This window comes from Lytechinus pictus, chromosome 5, assembly GCF_037042905.1.
Source record: "Lytechinus pictus isolate F3 Inbred chromosome 5, Lp3.0, whole genome shotgun sequence".
In the NCBI taxonomy this organism is placed as follows: domain Eukaryota; kingdom Metazoa; phylum Echinodermata; class Echinoidea; order Temnopleuroida; family Toxopneustidae; genus Lytechinus; species Lytechinus pictus.
The window spans coordinates 41586290-41610246 of NC_087249.1; the positions used below are offsets into that span (position 1 = coordinate 41586290).

At 40.5% G+C, this 23957-nt stretch overlaps 1 protein-coding gene across 1 annotated transcript in view; it reads left to right on the plus strand.

Moving 5' to 3' along the window:
* Positions 1-23957, plus strand: part of LOC129261409 (bridge-like lipid transfer protein family member 1) — an 86275-nt gene that overhangs the window by 14570 nt on the left and 47748 nt on the right. Inside the window, exons 11-30 of the mRNA XM_064099510.1 lie at positions 962-1059; positions 1636-1793; positions 3785-4079; positions 5125-5310; positions 7124-7264; positions 7968-8147; positions 8691-8942; positions 9212-10910; positions 11255-11360; positions 12167-12416; positions 13254-14059; positions 14555-14738; positions 15041-16318; positions 16724-17208; positions 17755-17972; positions 19400-19505; positions 20342-20557; positions 21291-21474; positions 21971-22060; positions 22874-23110. Of these exons, the coding sequence (XP_063955580.1) occupies positions 962-1059; positions 1636-1793; positions 3785-4079; positions 5125-5310; positions 7124-7264; positions 7968-8147; positions 8691-8942; positions 9212-10910; positions 11255-11360; positions 12167-12416; positions 13254-14059; positions 14555-14738; positions 15041-16318; positions 16724-17208; positions 17755-17972; positions 19400-19505; positions 20342-20557; positions 21291-21474; positions 21971-22060; positions 22874-23110 (7169 nt within the window). The remainder of the gene's footprint in view (positions 1-961; positions 1060-1635; positions 1794-3784; positions 4080-5124; positions 5311-7123; positions 7265-7967; positions 8148-8690; positions 8943-9211; positions 10911-11254; positions 11361-12166; positions 12417-13253; positions 14060-14554; positions 14739-15040; positions 16319-16723; positions 17209-17754; positions 17973-19399; positions 19506-20341; positions 20558-21290; positions 21475-21970; positions 22061-22873; positions 23111-23957) is intronic.

Below are 23957 nucleotides of genomic sequence, written 5' to 3' on the forward strand. Positions count from 1 at the left end.
TTTTTACCCACAAACGTCTTTAAATATAATAAAGAAATAAGAACAATATTGTTAGTCCAGGTATGGATTCTTATTCTTGTCGTAGTCTTTTACATGATGGATGCATAAGAAATGTGTGGATGTGAAAATATCGCATTAAGTTCGGACTGGGGTAGTTTGAGCCAGCCACCATGGGGCAAGTTGAGCCATGCTAATTCCTACAGTAATGTATAATAATAATTAAAAAAACTTTAAAAGGCCATTGATGTGCAGGCAGAAAGGATCAAATTCACATGACAGTTCTTTTACTTTTAGAGCATATTAGTATTTATAGAGTATTAGCAAGTGAAAAGACTGAATAAAAAATTGACATGCAGGTTCTTCCCTCAGTTTGTGTGGCTCAACTTACCCCAGAAGGTGGCACAACTTTATACCCCATAAATGGGGCAAGTTAGCCATTTGACATCGTTTTTTTTTCAAAGGTCACAGTGACTTTCAGTGTGGGGGTAGAAAGTTAAATATAGGTGAAAAATATTTCCCAAGAATCAAATTAAAAGGCAAGGTACTTATTTCTACAATATTATAAGTTATATCAATTCTAACATGCAAAATGCAAACCCCGCCTTCCCCTACAAATGAACTGTTGTTGCTAGTTAGAGTATAGAACTCAATAAACAGTGTAGGAAAACGGAGGAATGCCATCCAAGAACAGCAAAATAATAAGTAAATAATTATTTACTAATTTTGAAGAAAATGTTAGGGTTGATGGATTATCATTATATGAAAACCAGTTAAGATTATATGTATACCTTGATAAAATATTGAATGTATTCCAGTGCTCCAGTATGTTGTGCACATTTCTTTCCTCCATTTTGTGCATTCATTTTTTTTTGAGGGGGGGCAGGAACAGAAGAACAAAGTTTACTCCATTTCTATTTCACCCCCCCCCCATAAAGTTGATTATTTTGATATCTTTTACCAGTGTGTATTGGGCTTGTTGGTGAGCAGTTGGAGATGTCCATTGTCCTGCCATTCACAGACTACCTTCCACAGACAGTACCAATCAGGATTCTCATTAAGGTAGTCTAATCCTAATTTGATCTTATCCTAATCCTATCATAATCTAGTCTTAACTTGATCTTTTCTTTTCTTAGATTTTTCAGAATTGAAAACTAGATGTTACAAATTACAGTCCAACCTCTCTTATCCGGACACGTTGGGACCAGCACTAATCCGGGAGACCCAATATCAAATACACACAGCTGCTGCCCCTCACGTTATCTATTGTAGTGGGAGTACACAGACAGTATTCACTGCAGTGTCATTGCAAATTATAGGCAGTTTTTTAAGGGAAATGAAATCGATTGGTTGCCAAAACTCTTGGATAATTTACCTGCTGAAATGATTGAGGTATCCATCGAACATACCTCAAAAGAACGAGAATGACTTGATGAAACTAAGTTAAATTGCGGCGTGCGTAATAGGATAATAGAGAGATCTGGATAAGGGGAGGCCGGATAAGAGAGGTCGGACTGTAGTGTTTGGATATAGGGTTTCAGAGGGGAGGGGGAAGTCTTATGTATTATTATTATTTTTATTATTAATTACATATGTATATTTATAAACAAGTGTAATTATTAACTCTTTTTGGGGCAGGCTGATGCGGTATCAGGGTACCTGTTTCTCCCAGATTGTTACACCAGTCAGCACCTGTTTACTACACTGGACAAAGCATCCAAAGCCTCCTGTAGCTACCTAGAGAACAAGAAGAGTATGGGACTAGACCGTAGCTACTGGAGACATAATACAGATGAGTAAGTACATGTATATGAGTCCCATGACATAAAGCTGTTATCATAGTAGTACTAGTAGTAGTAGTAGAAGTGGTAGTGGTAGTAGTAGTAGTGGTAGTAGTAGTAGTAGTAGAAGTAGTAGTAGTAGAAGTAGTAGTAGTAGTAGTGGTGGTGGTGGTGGTGGTGGTGGTGGTGGTGGTGGTAGTAGTAGTAGTAGTAGTAGTAGTAGTAGTAGAAGTAGTATTAGTAGTAGTAGTGGTGGTGGTGGTGGTGGTGGTGGTAGTAGTATTAGTAGTAGAAGTACTAGTATTAGTAGTAGTAGTAGTAGTAGTAGTAGTGGAAGTACATGTAGTAATAGTTGAAGTAGTAATAGTAGTAGCAGTAGTAGTAGTAGTAGTAGTAGTAGTAGTAGTAGTAGTCGTAGTAGTACATGTAGTTGTAGTTGACAGTAGTAGTACATACTTGCCAACCATCCCGATTTTGGCGGAATCCCGATTTTTTATCGCCAATTCCGGATTACGAATATCAACCCCATAATTCCGATTTTCATTAATTTTTACATTGAAAATATGGAAAAAACAGCTGGAGCAAAGGTTAGACAAAACTGAAGCCAAGGCCCTGTTTATATCGGGCCTTGACTGAAGCTTGCGGACACCTGGATATTGCGATATCCCAAATAGCATTATTTTTCCACCAACTGAACACACTCTTGTACGTAGTTTTTCACTTTGCCTATCTCACATGGCGCGCACATTGCAGAAGCATGTGCAAACACAGCTAGAGCGACAACACGTGCAAATACAATGCATTCTGCGACGTCGCAAGTATACCGCGCTGCATGCATTATACAAGTGCATAATACGTGTGCAAACGTAAGATCCAGCTCAACGATCGTCGGACTAATGCTAATTGTCAAAGGATATAGTTTTTCCGTGGAATTTTAAAGCAAAAAATTACAAATTTAGTGTGTGGAAAGTGGATACCATCGCCAATGCATCGTTTGGATTGTGAATGTCACTGTGATTCGGATCGTTATACAGACAGTGCAGTGGGCAGTACCACACAGTGACCGTGTAAACCCCGGGAGCTCCGGCACGCTTCGTGGGCCAGAGCTCCCTGGGTTGACAGTGAGTGAGTACCGTACCGGTGCATTTGCAATTGCATGGATTCTAAGTTCATGTGTTACTAGTAGTCTGTTTTCGTGAAATAAAGTCAAATGAACCCAAAATTAATCAGAAATACAAGAAAGAGTATTCTGAGAAATATCCAGTTATTTCACTTCTATCAATCTCATCCAAATGTTCATTCAGGATATCTCCAGTCAGTACAATATTCAATGGAAATAGATCTACAAATTCTACATGTTTTTGAAGTCTAATTAAAATATGGTACAATTTCATGAAAGGAATCCTGTTGATTTTCCTGTTTCATGCTTCATTACACTGGGACAAAATTAAGATTTTTTTCTTCTTAGTGGACAGGTAAAAGTCACTTCAAAAGTGAAGGAAAACCCCCATTTCATCTTCTAAAATTCCAAAAATTTCTAACCGTGGGTGTGGCAGGGGGTACCCCCACACCCTTCCCCCGCAAAATGTCACACGCTCGTTACTCTGAAAAATGGATTCCTCTTTTTTTCTTCTAAAGTTGGCAAGTATGGTAGTAGTAGTAGTAGTAGTAGTAGTAGTAGTAGACAGTAGTAGTAGTAGTAGTAGTAGTTTAGTAGTTAGTAGTAGTAGTAGTAGTAGTAGTAGTAGTAGTAGTAGTAGAAGAATTAGAAGTAGTGGTATTTATATGTTTATCAAAAAGCATATACAGTTAAATGTGGTGGATTGCCCACATTCAGCTTGACTGGCACGGTCATACTGGTCGAGTAATGGTATCTTTCATGGAATACTTGATTTTGTACAAGACTGAGTGCAAATCTTTGACAACTCATCTTTTATTACAGAATGAAATTGTACAATATGCACATAAGTTTAATTTTTGCTTGTATCCCTCTTACCCATGTCCAGCCCCAAATGGATTGAGTGCGCCTGTGTCCCCGTCGTAGCCCTCTGCATCTTCTACACCTACCACCCGTGCCCGCTGGACGAAGACGTCCCCAGGATCGTGGTCAAGCAGGGTCCAAGGGGCAAGCAGCACTGGTCATTGGTGCCTCCCCAGACCAGCTACGGCGGCTGGAGGAGGGGGGAGTCCATGGTGGATCCCGGAGCCCTGTCGGCCGATAGCCTCCAGCTGGAGGTGGATATCGGTCCCCTCCTCGTCATGACGTATGGTCCGTTGATCAAGATGATACCATCACTGAAGGTGAAAACCTGTGCTCTCTTGATTTTTTAATGGTACCGATAGCATTTTCATTTATTTGATGTAAGATTTAAAGTGTCAAATGCTTTGGTCAAGGGCATAGAGTGCCACACAAGGGCCCTATTGCATAGAAGTACTATTACAATAACTTTACCATCCAATGGTAATTACCATGGTAACGATGCTCAACAGCCAATCAAAATCAAGGATTCCATGATAGTTACCATAGGATGGCTATGGGGCCTAGGATTCTAATCCTGGTCATGGCATTTCTATGGTGTCTTAAAAATGATGTTACTTGATTTACAATGTAAGGATTATAACCAAGAATTATCATCATCTGAAAATACTTATTCAAATTGAATTATTAATGTCATTATTATCATCAAGAAATTATATAATTAGAATCCAGTAAGTGATTCAATTTGAGGCATGTGGATTGAATGAGAGATTTCCCAGAACATTCAGCTGTTTGATTTGCTATTCTAATGATAAGAAATCTTTCCTAAGTTGAACCAAGATGTGATAGGCATCTATCATTGCTGGGGTATTAAGACTTGTAATCTAAAAATGTAAATTAAAAAAAGTATTGAGGACAGCTCAAAACTAGCTAGATGTTATAGTTATGACATAATTAGCAACATTCCTTTGCATCGAAAGAGACTTGTTTTCAGACAAAATGAGGTTGAGATCATTGCCATGATTCTGAAATAGATCCTTTTTGAGATTCTAGGTTTGAACATCCCACGAAGACATATATTAATAAAAGCAGTTCTTGTATAGCGCATATCACATATGTCATAACGTCCCTATGCGTTTCCTAAGGACTTGAATATTATTACCCGGGCTTTAGCCCCGCAGCTGTTTACAGCGCGGTGGCATTTCAAGGAATAAATTTTGCCAGGTCCCCATTCATCTCACCTGGGTAGAGTGCAGCACAATGTGGATGAATTTCTTGCTGAAGGAAATTATGAAGAAAATTATGCCATAAATCATGAAGTACCAGATGTGGAAACTATTATAATCACCATTCCTTTTCAAATAACAGGAGGACTTTCTTGGGCTGAACCAGGACATAGTGGACTTCATGTCTCCCTTGAATCGGAAGGAGAGAGACAAGAAGGAGGAGCCTACCAAGTACGCGGACAGTAGGGTCCTCAACCCGATGGCTCTAAGACCATTCAATATAACGGTCTCTCTTAACATCGACGGTATCAAGGGATTTCTTCCAAAGGTAAATGAAACAAATAGTCTGTGATTCTTCACTGACATATTGTTACAAGCTATTGAAATCCTTGTATTTGATTGGCTGTGGGCCAATATAACAGTTTGTCTCAAAAAAGACAGTATCAAGGGATTTTGTCCAAAGGTGGATAGGTTGTAACTGAGGAGCATAAATTGTTACAAGCTACTGAAATCCTTGTATGTGATTGGCTGAAAGCAAATCACTGATGAAATGCTTCATGAGACACTCTCCTGGGGGCCGTTTCATAAAGCTGTTCGTAAGTTAAGAGTGATTTTTAGAACGACTAGTGATCCTTTCTTGTCGGTGGTAAATGATATTCACCATCAAATGTTCATTGGTGATTATTTAGTATGTAAGAAACATTCATCAGTCGTTCCTAAAGTCGCTCTTATCTTACGAACAGCTATATGAAGCACCCACCCGGCCTTTTTATCAAATGTTTAAAGGTCAAGTCCACCCCAGGAAAATGCTGACTTGAATAAATAGAGAAAAATCAAACTAGCATAGTGCTGAAAATTTCATCAAAATCGGATGAAAAATAAGAAAGTTATGACATTTTAAAGTTTCGCTTATTTTTCACAAAACAGTGATATGCACAACTAGGTGAGTTAGTCGATGATGATATTGTTTGAATTATACAATATTGAATTTTTTATAGATTTGACAATAAGGACCAGCTTGACTGAACCGTATAGTATTCAACAATGCTAATTCCACATGTTCAGGGAGGAATTAATCGTATCACTTGACAATGAGGAGAAAATTAGAATATTTCATATTTCATATAATAAAATACAAAAGAAATAGTGAGTGGATGACATCATAGTCTCCTCATTTGCATACCAGCCAGGATGTGGATATAACTGTTTTGTAAATTAAGCGAAAATTTCAAATGTCATAACTTTCTTATTTTACATCCGATTTTGATGAAATTTTCATTGTCATGCTTGTTGGATTTTTCTCTTTTTATTCAAATCAACTTTTTGTTGGGGTGGACTTGTCCTTTAACTAAAAAGATTTGTCAAGAAATCAGAAATAGGCAATGTGTCTCTGCATATTCAAATTATTTGCAAGATCATGCCTCATTAAACAGCTCTATGAAACTGTGCACAACTTTTGACGTGCAGGGAGTGTGTAGATAGTGAATAGAGATGGGTGAGGCCCATGGCCATGCTAAGGTACATTTTATATGGTATGTTTGTGATGGTATGACTGTTGCAAGTTCGGCTTCTCTTGGCTTGCGTTTGACAATGCTGGAAATATCTTGGTTTGGAAACTCATTTGATGGAGAAAAGTAAGCTTTGACAGCTGTGAATATGAAATCATAATGTAACATTATATTACATTAAATAGTACTTTAGTGAGGTCATTGTTAGTTATGATATGCCTACATGAATATGCATGCTAGGAATCTTAATTTGCTGGTTTATAATACTGTCCAATTCATAAATGATTGGTACCAGAAACATGTGATTCTCTAGGACAGTAGATATTGAATATTAACTTTTTAACCTACTTACAGTAACCTGTCCAGTTGGTGTAGGGAACTCATGTGTTCCTCTGTCAATTTGCAACATGTATCCCATTCTCTTATCCATTGTAAAGATGCTGTAAAATGACACTTATATACCAGCTTATAAGGAGTTGTGGTGCATCTTTATTTGTATCTTACATGTACACTGAAGCTAGCTCATTATTCTTGAGTATTTGCATTGTATCGGGGTATGGTGTCTTCAAACAACCTTACATCATGATTGTAAAAATGAAAGTTACGGTCTTTTCTCACCTTGGTATCCAACAGTACTGTAGCAAGGCTGATGTTGGCTGTGCAACGCTAGTGATGGAGCAGCTGTGCTTTGAGATGTGCCGAGAGTTCTCACAAACCAAACTTCAGCTTCTCCTCTCACCTATCCTCCTCATGGTTACCAACTCGCCTACTCAGGTTATTACTTTGATTAATACATTGTTGGCAGGCTTTCGAACAACAACGTACAGAGCATTTATGGATTCAGGGGGGCTGTTTCATAGAGCTGTTCATAAGTTAAGAGCGACTTTAAGAAGGACTGTTGCATCATTGCAAGCTCCAAAATGAGGCAAATTGTGTTTAATCCTTTGAACCCTAAAAGCCGGAATACCGGCTTCACCTTGAACGCGCATATACCCGAAAAGCTGGAATACCGGCTTCAAGTCATGTGAGTCGAAAAGCAATGGTTTTATATATCAGGGGACCTTTAAAGATGATGTCATTTTAGAGATATTCAGTCGATAACTTCAGTTTATAATTTTGTCGACGATTTGGCTCTCATTTATAGGGTTTTAGCATAAAAAAATGACCAAAGTAAACTACCCTACCAAGGAGGCTCGTGAGATAATACTTGGCGAGGTGTATACGGACCATGCGTAAGCTATTTTTGAATTTTACTTCCATCAACGCAGTGATTTTGAGACAAAATTTGAGATTATCGTTAGTACGGAACAAAATCAGCTGGGCCAGGTCGGGTACCACTGGAGTGAGGTGCCGCTGACGTGGCTGGGCTCGAATCATGATAATGGGAGATCATTTATTTCAAATGTCGTATGTTCTTTAATTTTGCCGATAATGCTTCAAAATCTTTGATGTTTCTTATTCGTAACATTTTCTGTAGGATGCCACTCCCCCATCTAACCAACCTGAGCGTGGCCAGATGGCCCTGTCTGGTCTCCAGCTGCGGTGCCATGCTATGTTCTCCAGGGCAGGGATCCCTCCTGATAGTGAGACAGTGGAGTATGCATGGTTGATAGATCTCCAGATGGGAGCTCTGAGTGGACAACTCACCGTGCCTCAGGTAAGCTAGGATGGGGACTTCCCCAGAGGAATCACATGATCAGAAAGGGGCTTTCCCCATGAGTATGCATGGTTGATTGATCTCCAGATGGGAGCCTTGAGTGGACAACTCACCGGGCCTCAGGTAAGCTAGGATGGGGACTTCCCCAGAGGAATCACATGATCAGAAAGGGGCTTTCCCCATGAGTATGCATGGTTGATTGATCTCCAGATGGGAGCCTTGAGTGGACAACTCACCGGGCCTCAGGTAAGCTAGGATGGGGACTTCCCCAGAGGAATCACATGATCAGAAAGGGGCTTTCCCCATGAGTATGCATGGTTGATTGATCTCCAGATGGGAGCCTTGAGTGGACAACTCACCGGGCCTCAGGTAAACTAGGATGGGGACTTCCCTTACCAACCAGTTGTGAGTTACATGTATTTATTATTGATATAAATCTGTTCAGACCCACTAGCACTGCACACAATTCATATTTATGGATGACAGTACAAATTGTCCAAATCATTAAGTTCAGAAACCTTTCTTTTCAAATTGTATTCACAGCTTCTAGCCATAGCAGAATCCCTGAGTCTCACCCTCCCTCTCGTCACGGACCCAGTTGACAAGCTTGCCAAGCCAGCTCGACCTCAGATGTGTGTCCACATGGTGGACTCTGAACGCTGTGCTGCCAGAGAGGGCGGTATTTACCCGTCCCCTTGCCCCTCCGAGGATGACCTGAAGTACAGGGTTGTTAGGGTAGCTGTCAATGCTGTGCAACTCCAGTTGGTAGAGAGTACCGCTGCTCTAGAAATTAAGGTATATTTTATTGTGCCATACATTCTCTTGTCAACCAAACTGTTTGAATCACAATATACTTTATACAAAATACGAAAATTTGGTTTCTGCCTCAAGATAAAAAAAAAATTAATATGAAATAAAAGCCTTTGAAAACTTCCACACATACATACACAACCAGTGTGTCTTGTCTTTAGCATCTTGAAGCATCACTCATACTGGAATAAGCAATTATACATGGATCAGTTGGGTCATAATGTCCTGAGTTTTCTTTATCTTTGAATTTTCAGGTGAACCAGATTCGCTTGGCTACGTGCAATCTCCACAGTGAAACAGTGGAAAGTGGGCTGACTGCTCTAATCAACCACATAGACATTCATCAGTACTTATTGCAATCAGATCATCCATCCTTTAGAACCCCGTCACGCCGTCCTTTACGTTCTGAACCGCTCCAGAATTGGCTCGAAGTTGGAGCCATTAACCTGGGGCCAGTTTGTATCGACTGCGTAGGTTTCCTGCAGGAGGTCTCTGACTACAGGATGCAGCACTACTTTCTTATGATGCACGATGAGAGTACCAAGAGGTTGTGGTTTCTGTGGCCTCCAGACAGCATGGACAGGGTGTACCCTTCGTCGGTCAAGTGTGGTTGCCAGGGTGGCTGTGCGTTCTTTTCGGACAAGCCCTACGGGACGCACTTCTTCAAGGTCGGAAATGGAACACATTCACAGAGGAATTCTTGGAATGACGAGTTCCAGCAGAAGGAGAGCGATTACGGCAGGAGTCTCCTCCAAGAAGGGAAGTGGGTGTTCTCTGTCTGTGATCGCACACCTGCAGACTCTCCAACGAAGGCGTTCAAGTTCACTCCGGGATGGGTAGGGCTGGCCAGTCCTACTTCCCCTGGAGATCAGTTTTGGGCAAATGAGGAAAAGGCAGGAGTAGAATCTGAACAGCCATCGGAAGCTAAGAAGGAGCAGTCACAGAGTGAGTCAAGCCAGCAGTCATCGACCGTAGGCATCCTGAGAAGAGAATCTCAAAGGTCACAACTGTCTCATGTGTCCCAACAGTCAGATAGTGTCGGCAGTGCTGTCCGGAGCAGTGTCTGCTCAGACCCCACCTCACATCAGCATTTCGATTCCTCCAGTACAATCAGCTCGAACCCAGCTCCCGGAGATTCACAGCTTGTGGGTAGTTCTCATAGTCTTCCTGTAGATTCACAACAGCAACAGTCACGAGCTCCAACTTCTCAAAACTACAGTTCAGATACAATTCCAAAAACTAACAAAGCCATGCATTTCGAACAGTTTCCTCCTAAACAAGACAGGACGCGAGCCAGCTCCATTGACTCTCCCACCAGTGGTGCTGACAGTGAGTACTTCTCTGCGGGAGAGGATCCTTCTTTGACAGCTGCCATTCACACCAGTACCTCCTCAACAAGCATTCCTTCAACTGTCCATCCTCCAACTGATTCAGGCTCCTCCCTTTCAGAATTCAAAGTCCAGTCCACCGTTTCCAGTTCGGACCACCAAAGTCCAGAGAACATGGAATCTGCTACCTCAACTGAATCCTTTGTCTCAGCAGCGTCATCTGAAGATACCCTGATCAGGATGCAAGATGAGCAGGATGCAACCATGAAACGCAAGGATTCTGAGAACCATTCTCCATACTCTCCTTTCCTGACGAGGGTCACCAGCCACCGTTGGTCGGTGCCCCTCAGTCTGGAGAGCTGGAAGCAGTATGTGAACTTTGACCCAGTGGACATGACACCTTCAACAAGCTCTCTCTACCAAGCATCCATACAGATGATGGGGTTTGTGAAGAAGCAGCAGGGTGTGAGTCCAGAGATCATCACAGCAGTCGATTCGGACGTCCCCTCATCTGACAGTGAAGGAGTCAGTGACCATTCCAGTGTACGGTATGCTAGTGACCACAGGGATGCTAGCCTGCAGGACCTGCATGAAAGACTCTTTGTAGAACCTTCACATACAACATGTAAGTTCACTTTGATCCTATTCCTATAAAAAGAGGATCATTGGAATGAATCTTTTACTTTTTACTCATGAGTATCTTACTCTCCAAGTACAGTTCTTAACAGTCATCTGGCTTTCAATCATATTTGTACAACACTTTCTAATTTGAATCTTCCTAATTGGATTTTTATAAAATATTTTGATCTTTATATCCAATTAATTACAAATGATTGCATGAACTCTTATTTCTTATGGTCAAATACCGTAATTGTCCATATATGGACATATATGAACCGCAATTTGAAAGCATTGTGAATCAAAGTACAGACGTTGTCATCAGCCGTTTTCCTTTGACTCTTCTTGTAGCTTCAGCGATCAAGCTGGAGCCATCATCAGGAACGTCAGTCTTTGCTGAGATCCAGGGACCTGTCAATGTTCTCATGACTCCTCTGCTTCTGGTTGCCATCAACAGGTAGGCACACTAAACTCGGCTGCTTTCCTTCTAGGATCAAATACAGGAGATGCTATAGATATCAATAGTCACATTTTTTATTGTACACTTGAGACATAAACCCATATCCCGAACCCTGGTTTATCTGAAACCATGGTCTAAAGTTGTTGTTAAGTCTGGGTAGCCAATAAAATGCGGATTTTCATTCTTATTTTCATATATCCATAAATTAGATCAATTTATCATGATCATATTTGACATTCTAATCATTTGATATTGTCTTGAAATGATAAATATGATAGCTTTTTCCCAATTTAACCAGGGGAAGAATGCCCGTAAACACAGGAAGCATTTCAGTGAAAATGAATTCTTGACACTTCCCACAAGTTGAGTTTGAATTCTTGACACTTCCCATAAGTTGAGCTCAGACATAGTCCTTGGATTAAGTTCAAATGGGCTTTCAGAATACGGGCCATTTTATCCAAATGTGTAAACACTATTATTACCCTAATTGTTTGTTCAATTAGTCTTTCCTTGAAAAAACTCAATGCATATTGGCACTACTTGGTGGGTATTCCAGCCATTTACATGTGAAGAGCTCACAATGCTGCAAAGGTCACAATGACTAACATCCTACTGGGTACCCAATCAGCACCTGGATGGAGTGTAGCAATACAAAATTAATGTTGTGCTGAAGCAAGCTAGTGCTGCAGTGGGATTTGAGCCAAAAATTCATGTTCAAAGTCCACAGTGTTATACTTTGATCAATGAATATGATCCACAAATGCAAAAGTTCATGATGAGATTACCATTTCTTCTGTCTGAAGGTATGTGGACGCTGCCAAGACCATTACCACCAGCCAGCATCCCGCTGCCCTCCTGTCGTCTCTCCATCACTCCTGCATCGCTGACGTGGAGTCACTCTTCCTCCGTGGACTGCTGCCTGAAGGCGGGAGCAGCTCCAGTCTGACTAGGCAGCAGCAGCAGCAAGCTTTCTCCAACTTCAACAACAATGCAGACCCTGAGGAGAGAGAGGACAGCATCAAGACGGTCACCATGACTGTCAAACTACCAAAAGTTAGTTCTCTTTTGTTTGCTTGCCTAGTTAAAAGCTATTCAACATTGTAAGTCAAATTACCCTAGGTCAGTTATTTTTTTGTTGGTTCTTCTAGTCAAAAGCTCGTCAACATTGCCCCTCAGACTACCAAAGGTCAATTGTTTTGTTCTTTGCCAATAAGCTATCAAATGTGATATGAAGTTACTACCTCCTGTATTATTGGGTGTTCATGCCATGGGACATTTTAACCTGTGGGATTAGAGCTGTACTGATAAAGACCATGTAAATATTGAAGGGAAAGTTCTATCAACTTTAAGTGGAGTTAACTGTTTATACTTTCAATACATTAAAAATGTCACTTCAGCTATCTTGGATTGCATTGCAACATTGATATAATTACATGTTAATATGCAATTGGTGAGCTCATGGACTCCTCAACAATTAGGCATATTTGGAGGGGAAATATGTTGACAAAAGTTGATTTCATCAGTTGCAACGCACAACTTGCAATTTGTTTTCTGAATGTTACAGGACATTTTAAAAACAAGTTTTATTCTTCCTCCCACATACTGAGTAAAAATTATAAACTGATGTATGAGTTATGAGTTATTCTGTTGACTAAGAATATCTCTGTGTTGAAGGTCACTTTGTTGCATCATCAACTTTGGATAATATAGGTAAGCCTGTGTTTGCTAGAAATTAGATAAGTTGTGGAAGTTTCTATTTGAAATTGATGTATAAGTCTTTGATGTGTTGTACCCATGGTACTTGTAATCATGCAATGGTGAAATGTGATTCTTTCAAGATTTTCCCTCATGGCAATGCGATTATGTGATGTTTGTTCTTGCCTTTTTCAGGTCAATTTGTGTGTCCTACAAGTTCCTGAAGACGGTGTCGGTGTTCCAAGTCTGACTAGCAACAATGCTTCCTTGCTGATTGCTCAACTTGGTTCCTCTGAAGCAAACCTGTGGATAAAGCAGATTAACCGCAGTATAAAGGGAGAGAGCCAGAGCGGCAGTGACAAGAAAGCCCCTCAGGACACCCAGGCAGCTGTAGCAATGGGCGCTGCAGAACAAAGCGACCCGACGGTGGTCACCCTGATCAAGTTCTTTAAGCTTCACGCCCAGCTGCGACGGCTTGCCAAACCAGGGATCAAGACCATGGAGAGTCCTACAGCCATTCCAGAGCAGTACACTCAGGTACAGTTCACCTTATCCTCAAAGGTTCCTCCCAGTAGCAGCGCAGATGAAGCAGACTCCAGGTACGCCTCTCTCCCAAGGAAACGCAGGTTGTCCGTCCACATGCCAAAATCTTGGATCATGGCAGAGAGCGGGATGGAGGAGATATCGATCAAATTGGGCCGACAGGGGGGTGACATCCCCCTCCCCAAGATCAAGTTTGCTGGAGATAGCAAAAAATCTGAGAAAAGGACAGACAAAAAAGACTCGGGATCAACCAGCAAGAAGAGGACGGATTCAACTTCGTCTGCCAGGGAAGGCAGCGGGAAGCGGAAGAGGAGGGACCGTTTCAGCTCTGGTGGCAGTAGCCTCGAGAAGCCATCTGATACCAAAGAAAGAGGCTTGGACTTATGTATTCATATCAGTAGCTTCTGGTCTCACTTGCCTACCCCACCTCAACCAAAGAAGGAATCATTTGTGCAAGGGTAAGGAGAAATCCTAGGATTTTGTTTAAAGTAACTTGTACTTCAAAAACATATTGGCAGTTAGGCCTCACCTCATCTGCTGGAGTTTATGTGTTCAGAATGGAAAAGGATGTTAGTTGCCCTTTTTCATACTTTTCAAAGGACTGGAGGATTTGTTGGAAAGGCTTTCTTTCATTTTTGTGAATCTAATGTAAGTGGTGATGCATGCTTCTCGCATGAATTGAAATACCCTGAGTGCACTGCATCACCACTAATGAATTCTCACCTCACATTATTTGCTTTATATCAAGGTATCAGTTATATAGATATTATGCATCTTAGCGGCTAAAGTCATTGCCTTGCGTTCGTTGGTGATCTGTAATTGGCGCATCTCTGACATTTCCATTTACGCATATTACTACATCCGCTACGAGATTATGACATGTGCATCATGTTTATTCAAGCATTTGAGGTTATTTAGATAAAAAAGTGCTTTATTATCAACTCTTCTTTCAGCACTGATACAAACCTGCTGACCACTGCATCGCCAGCCCTTGACGAATGGCTGAGGGCCATGTCAGGACTGACCACATCAGCTGGAGACATTATGGATGCCAGACACTTCCGTAGCTGCGCAATAATGGCTTGCATCATGGCTGAGGCTCATGACGACCTAGATAATCATCAACCTCTGCCTAAGGTAAAAGGGGATTACTGAAATTACCATTATGAATGTTTCCCAAATTTTTAAATGGTCTCTTGTTGATTTAGATAGATGTATCTCTTTAATCACCACTTTTCATTAAAATGTTTTGTTCAAAGGTGTACATAATGACAATATCTTAAACGATTTTGCACGACGGAGATGGATTGCATTTCACAACTTTTCCATTGAAATCTCATTGATGGTAGATTATCAACAGTAATGTTTATAATTGAGTGACACAATAATTTATATTCTGTTTAAGACAATGACCTGTTGTTTGTTTGATAAATTTACAGAAGAAGCAAACGAGATGGGCAGCCATTTCTGATGCCATGCTGAAGGACCTGTCCTGCCAGCTTATGGGTATCTTGTGGAGATACCTTGCATCAGCCAACTGGCAGAAGATTGAGGATATAGTCTCTGGAGAGGATCTTCCTGCCCTGTCATCATTGGAGAGTGGCACCAACACCCTGATCAGGCAGTGGAAGGTCACACTCTCCTTGATCAACCCTCAGATCAATGTGGCACGCTTCCCGCAGCAGGTGACTGTTTACAAGTCCCCGGAAGAGCGTGGACTCGTGATGGAGGATGAGATGTGGTCACCCCGGCAGATTAGTGAGGACCCGATGTCCGACATGCCTCCATCTACAGCACATACCGGAGACAGTGAGTTGATGGATCCCTTGACATTGTCCTTGTATTCAGATCGTATTGGTGTCGGCCTTCAGAAAAGCATCTACGCTGAGTTTTCCGGAAGAGTCCAGCCTTCTGGAACAGATTGGCTAAAAGAGTTGTCTAACAGGCAGAGGGAAAGAAGTGGGGATACTGCAACACGTTACAGGTCCTTGACAAATACCAGTACTGCTGGTTCCGCTTCAGGGACTTCAGCCAAGAAGTGGAAAGGAGGCTACAAGACATTGGATGAAGAGGACAAACATGACACCTTTAGTCCATCTTCGAGTATGTGCAGTGATGAGATTACAGACAATCTGGACAAATCAAATCCGCGGTTGATTGATGATGATGTGGAATTCGATGGTTGCAGTCCCGTTGGCAATTTAGACATTGATTTGGAGAGCGGCACTGCTTTCCAAAGTCCTGGGGCAACTGAAGAGCAGAAAAGTCCTGTACTCACTCCAACCGTCCAAAGGTTTGGTGATGCTGACACCCTCTTCAGGCCACTGCTGTCCAATCTTGGACTCCACAAGAAGAATTCCTCACAGCCCCTGGCCAAGTTGATCCAGTCTGTTGGTCGGGTATCATTCCAGTTCAAGCTTGACCAGTTCAGGGTTGTCATCACCAAGTCCAGTTCCAAGCACCTTCGGAGGCACTCCCAGCATGCAGAGAGCACCCGCACCCCTCGCACTGCGGACACTCCTGCCTTCCTTTGTGAGAAGATCCATATCCGTGCCATGGTGAGGGAGACTGTTCCCTCAGAGAAGAGTGAATCTCTGTTCAAAGCAACCAGTACTACATTCTTCAGTGGCAGCAGCAGCATCGAGATCTGCTGTGACATCCATGTGGGATCTGTTGTTCAGGTCGTCAACATGGCTATCTTGAGGCTCTTAAGTCAAGTAAGTTTTTTTATTGCTCTAATTGGCTCTCGACCCGAATGTCAACAGAGTGAAAGACCAACTTCCACACACACTGCACAAGACAGCAAAAAAATCACAGAAAAAAATGATTCTGTCTCGGACAGAAATTTTGATGTTTACTTTCAACTAGTCTTGATGATTTAGAAAGGACTTTTAAGGCGATTCCTGGACATTCTTTTCAAACATTAAACATATTGTATTGGATAAACATGTACACAAACTCAAATTCATGACCAGTTCTGAAATCAGTTTGGTGCCATGTTACTGGGAAAGGTCTTTTTTTTTTCTTAGGATCTTTTTGTAGGAAGTCAACAGTGTATATGTTGTGTCCCTTTCTTTTTTAGTATACTTTGATAAATGTACATGCTATTATCCTGATCATAGGTCATTCAGATGGTGGAGAACTTCCAGCATGCAAAGACAGACCTCAAACTCAAACAGTATGTATCAAGCATGCCCCAAGGGGAGGGAAGCGTCGCTGACCTACGTGTCAGAGCCGCCAATAGCAGACACACCAGGAACCCGTCCCATCGAAGCAACAAGGTGTTCACACCGCCAAACATGGACACTCTCGGCAGGACACGCCAGAGCTCCCAGCGTAGCAGGAACCTCAAGTTCAAGGAGCAGGAAACAGCCAGTCTGTACTCAACGGCGGAATCCTTTGACTCGCACGCAGAGAGCGACAGCATCCCGAAGTGTTGGCAGACCATGTACCATCTGATCAATCTTTACTCTGGTGTGAATGAACCGGTCAATGTTGCCACCACCCATGTGTTTGTGAACCCTCTCTTCAGTGCCAAAGGGCATGAGAGAGGTGGGGGTATGATGGAGGGAGTGGCAGATCTCGGACTTGGCATGCCACAAGATAGGTAGGTAATTTTGTTTCCTTCAACGGCATATTATTCTGTGAAAGGAATGCTATTGATATAATTTCTTCTTACATTTATACATGTAAGTCTATACTTGTCTTATCATAACTTACGCTGCATTCTATCATTTTATATATATTAAATTTGATGAACCTCCAGTCAACCTTGTGAACTTGTGTTTATTGTTCAAAGCTCTTCCTGTGAAGGACATCGAGCACTCTATACAAGGATAGAATTCCCGAAGTATATATATACATGTATATATATATATATATAGGCCCTGGATTTAACACGTTTTACTGTGAAATTGAACAATATCACTTCATTTGACCTAGTTTTACAACTTTTATTTTATTTTTGGTACGAGAGGTATTATCGAGTATTGCTCCTCTTGACATAATAGACATTTGTGGTATGCCTTAATTACCTGTTTTTTCTGAGTGAAGATCTAAGATATGAAATTCTTATGTGAATTTCTTTTTGTGATTCTTTTGCAATGTCTCCTGTGAATTTCTCTTTTTTTTTAATTTGATGTCCTCTGTACAGAGACGCTTTAGCTCTTGGTGGCTTGGAAGACCTTGATGGGAACACTGAGGAGGCTACCCAGCCCAGACCTGACATTGAGGGTCTAGAGGTCTCCCTGATTGGAACTATCCTTGTGGATGAGGTTTGTCTTCTGGCCCAGTTAGCTGGACTTCATCTCGAGGCTGATACTACCTACATCACCGGTAGCTTTTCGCTCCAGCAGACACTACCCATGCAAGGTGTGTATCGGTTTTATATTAAAGGGGAATCCAACCCAAATAAAAACTTATGTTTATAAGGAAAAGAAAAATCAGAAAAGTTGATAGGTGAAAGTTTGAACAATATTGGACAAACAACAAGAAAGTTCTGAATTTTTAAAAGTTGTAAATATTGGTAATCACTATACCCATGGAGACTTCAAATTGGCCGCATATGGGATGTCATAGTGATGTAAGGCAAGGACTACTCTTCCATGTACTCCAATACATATTATGGCTAAAATATCATTTTTCCAAAAAAAATTATTTCAAATTATATTTTTCATTCATGAGGACATTAAACAATATACTACCTGGGTTATATTTAGATTACTGCCCCAGGGGAATGGGTACTTAGGAGAAAACCACAAATCCCTGATAATAAAGTACATGGCCTATGGGAAAGTTGTCCTTGCCCCTTGTCATAATTTACTTACCCAGTTGCCAATTTGAAATCTACATACTATTAGTGATCTTAATTTTAAAGCAGCTATAACTTTCTTATTGCTTATCCAATTTCTTTCAAACTTTCACCATTCTGTTTAATTTATTTTTCTCCTTCCCAACACAACATTTTTTGGCCAAGGCTGGATTCCCCTTTAAGGTACATGTATATTATATGGTACTGTGTAATTTACTAGGTAAAACAAATTCTTTCTTTTTTAATGTTATCACTTGTGTTTCTTTTATTGTTGTTGTCATAATTATTATCACTGGTCATCATTATTATGTTCACCATCACCACCACCATCATCATCATCATCACAATCATCTTCTTCATCACCACCGCCATCTTCATTGTCACAATCGTAAACACTGTAATCATTATCGTCATTATCACTACCACCACAACCATCAATAGCATGATCGTCATGATCATCATTGTCACCATGATTACCTTTACTGCCACTATCACCATCACCATCTCATCAATATCATCATCAAAATCATCATCATCGTCGTCTTCATCATCATCATCATCCTCACCATCATCATCATAATCACCACCATCATCATCATTGTCGTTGTCGTCGTCATCATCACCACCATCATCACCATCATCATCACCATCATCCTCACCATCATTCATCATCATCAACCATCATCACCATCATCATCACCATCATCCTCGCCATCATCATCATCATTTTCATAATTTTCATCATTTTCATCATGAGCATAGTTTAAAATCATTATTATGACAATGACTTCTCCCTATAATCAATCTAATGATATTTTCATGATAATGATGAAACAAGGTAAAGAATAAAAACATAATCTAACAGTGCACAGGAATGACAAAAGAATATCAGTCTGGAAATAAGTCTGAATGCAATATGATTAAAAAATAACAAATGGACTAATTAGCTGGTTCCATTGGACTATACCATATTGTGTTTTATGTATAGGGTACGTACCAGCTGCGTTATGGAGGAAATTCCCATCCATAGGAGCATCGCTTCAGACAACAGCTGTCACACTGGAACTATCCGAGAAGGCCAAGAAGGATTTCTAGTGAGTAACATATATCCTGAATGAAGGCTAATTTTTTCTTTTTCAATTTCCTATGCCAAATCATTCATGAAATGCCTGTGCAACGCAGTATATTATTGCTATTTGGACACTTAGGGGGATGAATCACCCTTTGCCCTGTGTTTTCACTGCACCTAAAATTCCTGTCTGGTTTTCAATGCAACATTACATCTGTCTGCAAGACTTAAATTTCCCACTGTCAAATAAATTGATATGAAAATATTATCTTTAATACTTGATCCCTAAAAACCAACTAGTTCCATCTTTTTTTAGATGAATCTATTTGGCAAGGTCCCAGGTAATAATATTACACTACTAAAAAGTGATAATAATAATAATAATATAGGTATATTTACCCGGGGAAGCCACTTCAGTTCTGAAAACTGCTCTCCCAGCGGGCCCTGCTATCATTATTACTCTGGCTTTTGCTGGGCTGCCTAGGTGCTCAAGCATTCAAGGAATTTCTTCCTACCGGGTACCCATTAACATGTACCTCACCTGGGTTGAGTGCAGCACAATGTGGATAAATTTCTTGCTGATGGAAATAACGCCATGGGTGGGATTTGAACCCACGATCTTCTGTTTCAAAGTCAGAAGACTAATACACTGGGCCACAACAGATAGGGGACAATCTGGGCTCAGTGTATTTTAGTATGACTGAAGGTACTGAATTGGGCACGTCATGATATTCTGTCAGTTTTTGTGTCTTTTTATAGTACTTTAGTACTGTTCCTTCTAGTTTGCAGATAATGTTACGGTTGGTGCTTGTTGGTTTTTTTTCATACACTTGAAAACATTCATCCTTCATCCCTCTACAGCACCATTGCCAGCTTGACCATCGACAAGCCTCAGTCCACCGTCTCCCTGTCTGGTAGTCTTGACCATCAGAACCAGGTCTCTCTGGCCACTGGAGTGGACATGGTCAATCTGACCGTCCCAATGAACCTGTCCGTACTGAGTGCCGTGGTGTCGAGGAGCAGCAAGAAACTGGCCCAGAGAATTCACCAACTCAAACAGACTCAGAAGAGCTACAGGTCAGTCGTCTTCTAATATAAAGTCTTTCCTTTATGTTTGCATGGAATTAAACAGTCTTGGGAGAGATAGTACTTGGCCCAGTCGCATCAAATATATTTTCATGCCATCCAATTGCAACTACCATGGTAACAATGCTCAATAGCCAATCAAAATTAAGGATTCCATGGAAGTTACTATTGGTTGTCAAATTTTGCATAATAATAGTAGCTCTCATGCAGTTGGGCCCAAATCAGGAATTTATTTGCATTTTGGTCTTAACATGGAAGTTTACTTATGATTTGTATTTCTTAATCACTGGTCGGTAGTTCGGTGGTAATTTATCAGTCAATATCCACATCATTATTGATTGAAACAAGCAATACCAGTAATTTTGTTGTAACATTTTTGTGTATTAACCTACAAGTACACTCGGAACCTTTGAAAAACCCCAAACACCCTCTCATTATAGGAGTGTCAAAACCTTTGTAGAGGTACCTTGTGATGGCAATTTTTACTTCTCTCTTCACTTATTTGTATAATGTGCAGATCTTAGAAACATTTGCATAAAGCGTTATATAAACGTTGCATATTATTGTTATTATTATTATTGTTATTATTATCATCATTATCATCATCTTATTATTATTATCATCATTATTATTATCATTATTATTATTATCATTATTATTATTATCATTATTATTATTGTTATTATTATTATGATTACGATTATGATCTATAAATTTGAATCAGATCGACCCAGGAAGAAGTCGTAATAGCTGCAGCGCCCTCTAAGCCCAGTCTGACAGGAAGCAAAATGGACGAGACATGGCCGCCAGACAGGGCGGAGGCACGATGGACCCTTAACGGAGTCACAAGAGTGAAGACAGTGGTTCTCCAAGCTTCGGTTCTCCCTCAGCTACAAGCCCAGTATACGGTAGGAATATTTCTTCATCATTATCTCAAGATCTCTGAAAAAGACTGATCTATATATGACCTTCCATGAAAAGACCGAGAAGTCAGCCATTTGATTTTCTTTGTATTTAACTGGATAGGATATTGCAGGCTCTTAAATGATGATAATGAGCTCACTGTGAAGGCATACAATACAAAACAATTTATTATTCAGCTACACCTGTACATGTACAGGTCCTCACTCCTCATAAATATATCTGCCCTCGGCCCTGAACACAAAAAGCACAGCTATTGATTGTAACCAATTTTATGATTGATTACGTACAATCAATCATGCAAAGTTGCTCAGTGATCAATTGATAAGGAGCCAGGGTTTAGATTTTAGAATGATAAAAATAAATTATGCCTTGTCAGATTTCTTTGGTGCTATGTCAGGGATTGAAACCACAACATTTTGCACTTCTAGTTAAGTAACTCAATTGTCATCCATCACATTTTTTGTTTTATTCTTATCTTAGATTGATGGAACGTCAGGGACCGCATCATGGGGTGAGGAAGGAACATTTGCAGCTGATATCACTGAGCATTCCTTCAAGTTCATATCAACAGTAAGTTCCTATCTCTCACGACATCTTCTTGGGATACCATTCTCTTGTGAAAACTCCCCCACAGGGGAACTCCCTGAAGGCTAAGTCTGCAAAAAAGCCATCTTTTCCAACTCACAGTGTCACGAATGACAACTTCCTGAGCAGAACTCCCAAGCGCCAAGGGAGTTATCCCCCTAAAAATTGTCCTTGAATCCCTGTACATCCACTCTTGTGTTCAGTTTTCATAGCTACTCTGCATTGCTGTGTTTTTATCTTTTGGATTACTAGTAATTTGATTCTTACTGTAATCATAGAGCTGTGGTAATGTAGACTTACTAGATATGCTTAAAAAAAAAATATTTTCATTCATAAAGCTGGAGCATGATATGCCGGTACATCTGATATGGCACTCGCTTTGTATTATGCAAATATCTTAATGATTTTAGCTATCTTTTATCATTTCATAAAAATTTTGATATATGGAGCATAGTGTTGCACAATCAGACTGATGATTTTTTAGCCCTGTTGTCTTCTGAACATCTTGGGTCACAGAATTGCACCAACATCACGGAGACACCTTGCAATGAAAATCCCTTATTCAGAAAGACAAGCTAGGTCTAACCCTGTAACTAAATTATAAAATAATTAAATTCAAGATTGATTTGCAGCATGAGAATACAGGTAAAAAACAAAATATTAAATATATATTTAATAAGAATTGGTATTGAAATAGTAGTACAAAAATATATACAAAGCATGAAAAAATACAAAACCAATAATTAATTTGTAGGGCAATATGAATGCATTTAACAACACATCAAACTATCTTCTAAGGTCCCTGCAGAGTTTGGTGCCCCTGCCAAAATCACCTTTCCCGGGATCCATGTCAAAGGTCGGTACGGCCTCTATGATGCTCAGAATGAGAGCAGTTCAACCACGACCACCACCGCTAGCTCAAGACAGGGGAGTAACAATATTCTGGAAGCCGTAACAGAGATACAAGCTTTCCAGCATACCCTTTCACCGGATCTTGTCAACCATCTCATCACTGTTCAGAAAGTCATTCTCAAGGTGAGTGCTAGTAGTCAATCTAGTGAATAAACCTAGCAATGAAGGCATGAAAGGTATTGTTCATTAGTTCTGGGATGACAAGTTGATTTCAATAATCCAAACTCGAGGGGGGGGCGTCTGTTAATATCAATCAGAGGACCAGATTTGTAACACAAATCACTCGATTGTAGGGCTAATGTTTAGGTTTGATTATATTGGCCATTAAGTGCAATCAAGCATGCAGGTCAAATTTACCATTGAGCAACAAGCTGAGAATTGATGCCTTGCCAAAGGAACTAGTACATTAGCTTAGTTTCGAACCCAGGAAATTGATTACAGAGCACTGTTCGACCAATGGCTATTATGTGTCTGTAGTCCTATTATCATAAAGCATAGTGATTGTTCTGGAGATTGATATGTATGATTGATTGATAATTGTCACAACCGGCCCCTGCCCCCCATTTTTGTCTCACCTGCATAGCAGAGTGAGACTATACATGTAGGCGCCGCTTTTCCGACGGCGACGGCGGCGGCGGCGTCAACACCAAATCTTAACCTGAGGTTAAGTTTTTTAAATGACAGCATAACTTAGAAAGTATATGGACCTAGTTGATGAAACTTGGCCATAAGGTTAATCAAGTATTACTGAACATCCTGCCTGAGTTTCATGTCACATGACCAAGGTCAAAGGTCATTTAGGGTCAATGAACTTAGACCATGTTGGGGGAATCAACATCAAAATCTTAACCTAAGGTTAAGTTTTTGAAATGTCATCATAAATTAGAAAATATATGGACCTAGTTCATGAAACTTATACATAAGGTTAATCAAGTATCACTGAACATCCTGCATGAGTTTCACGACACAT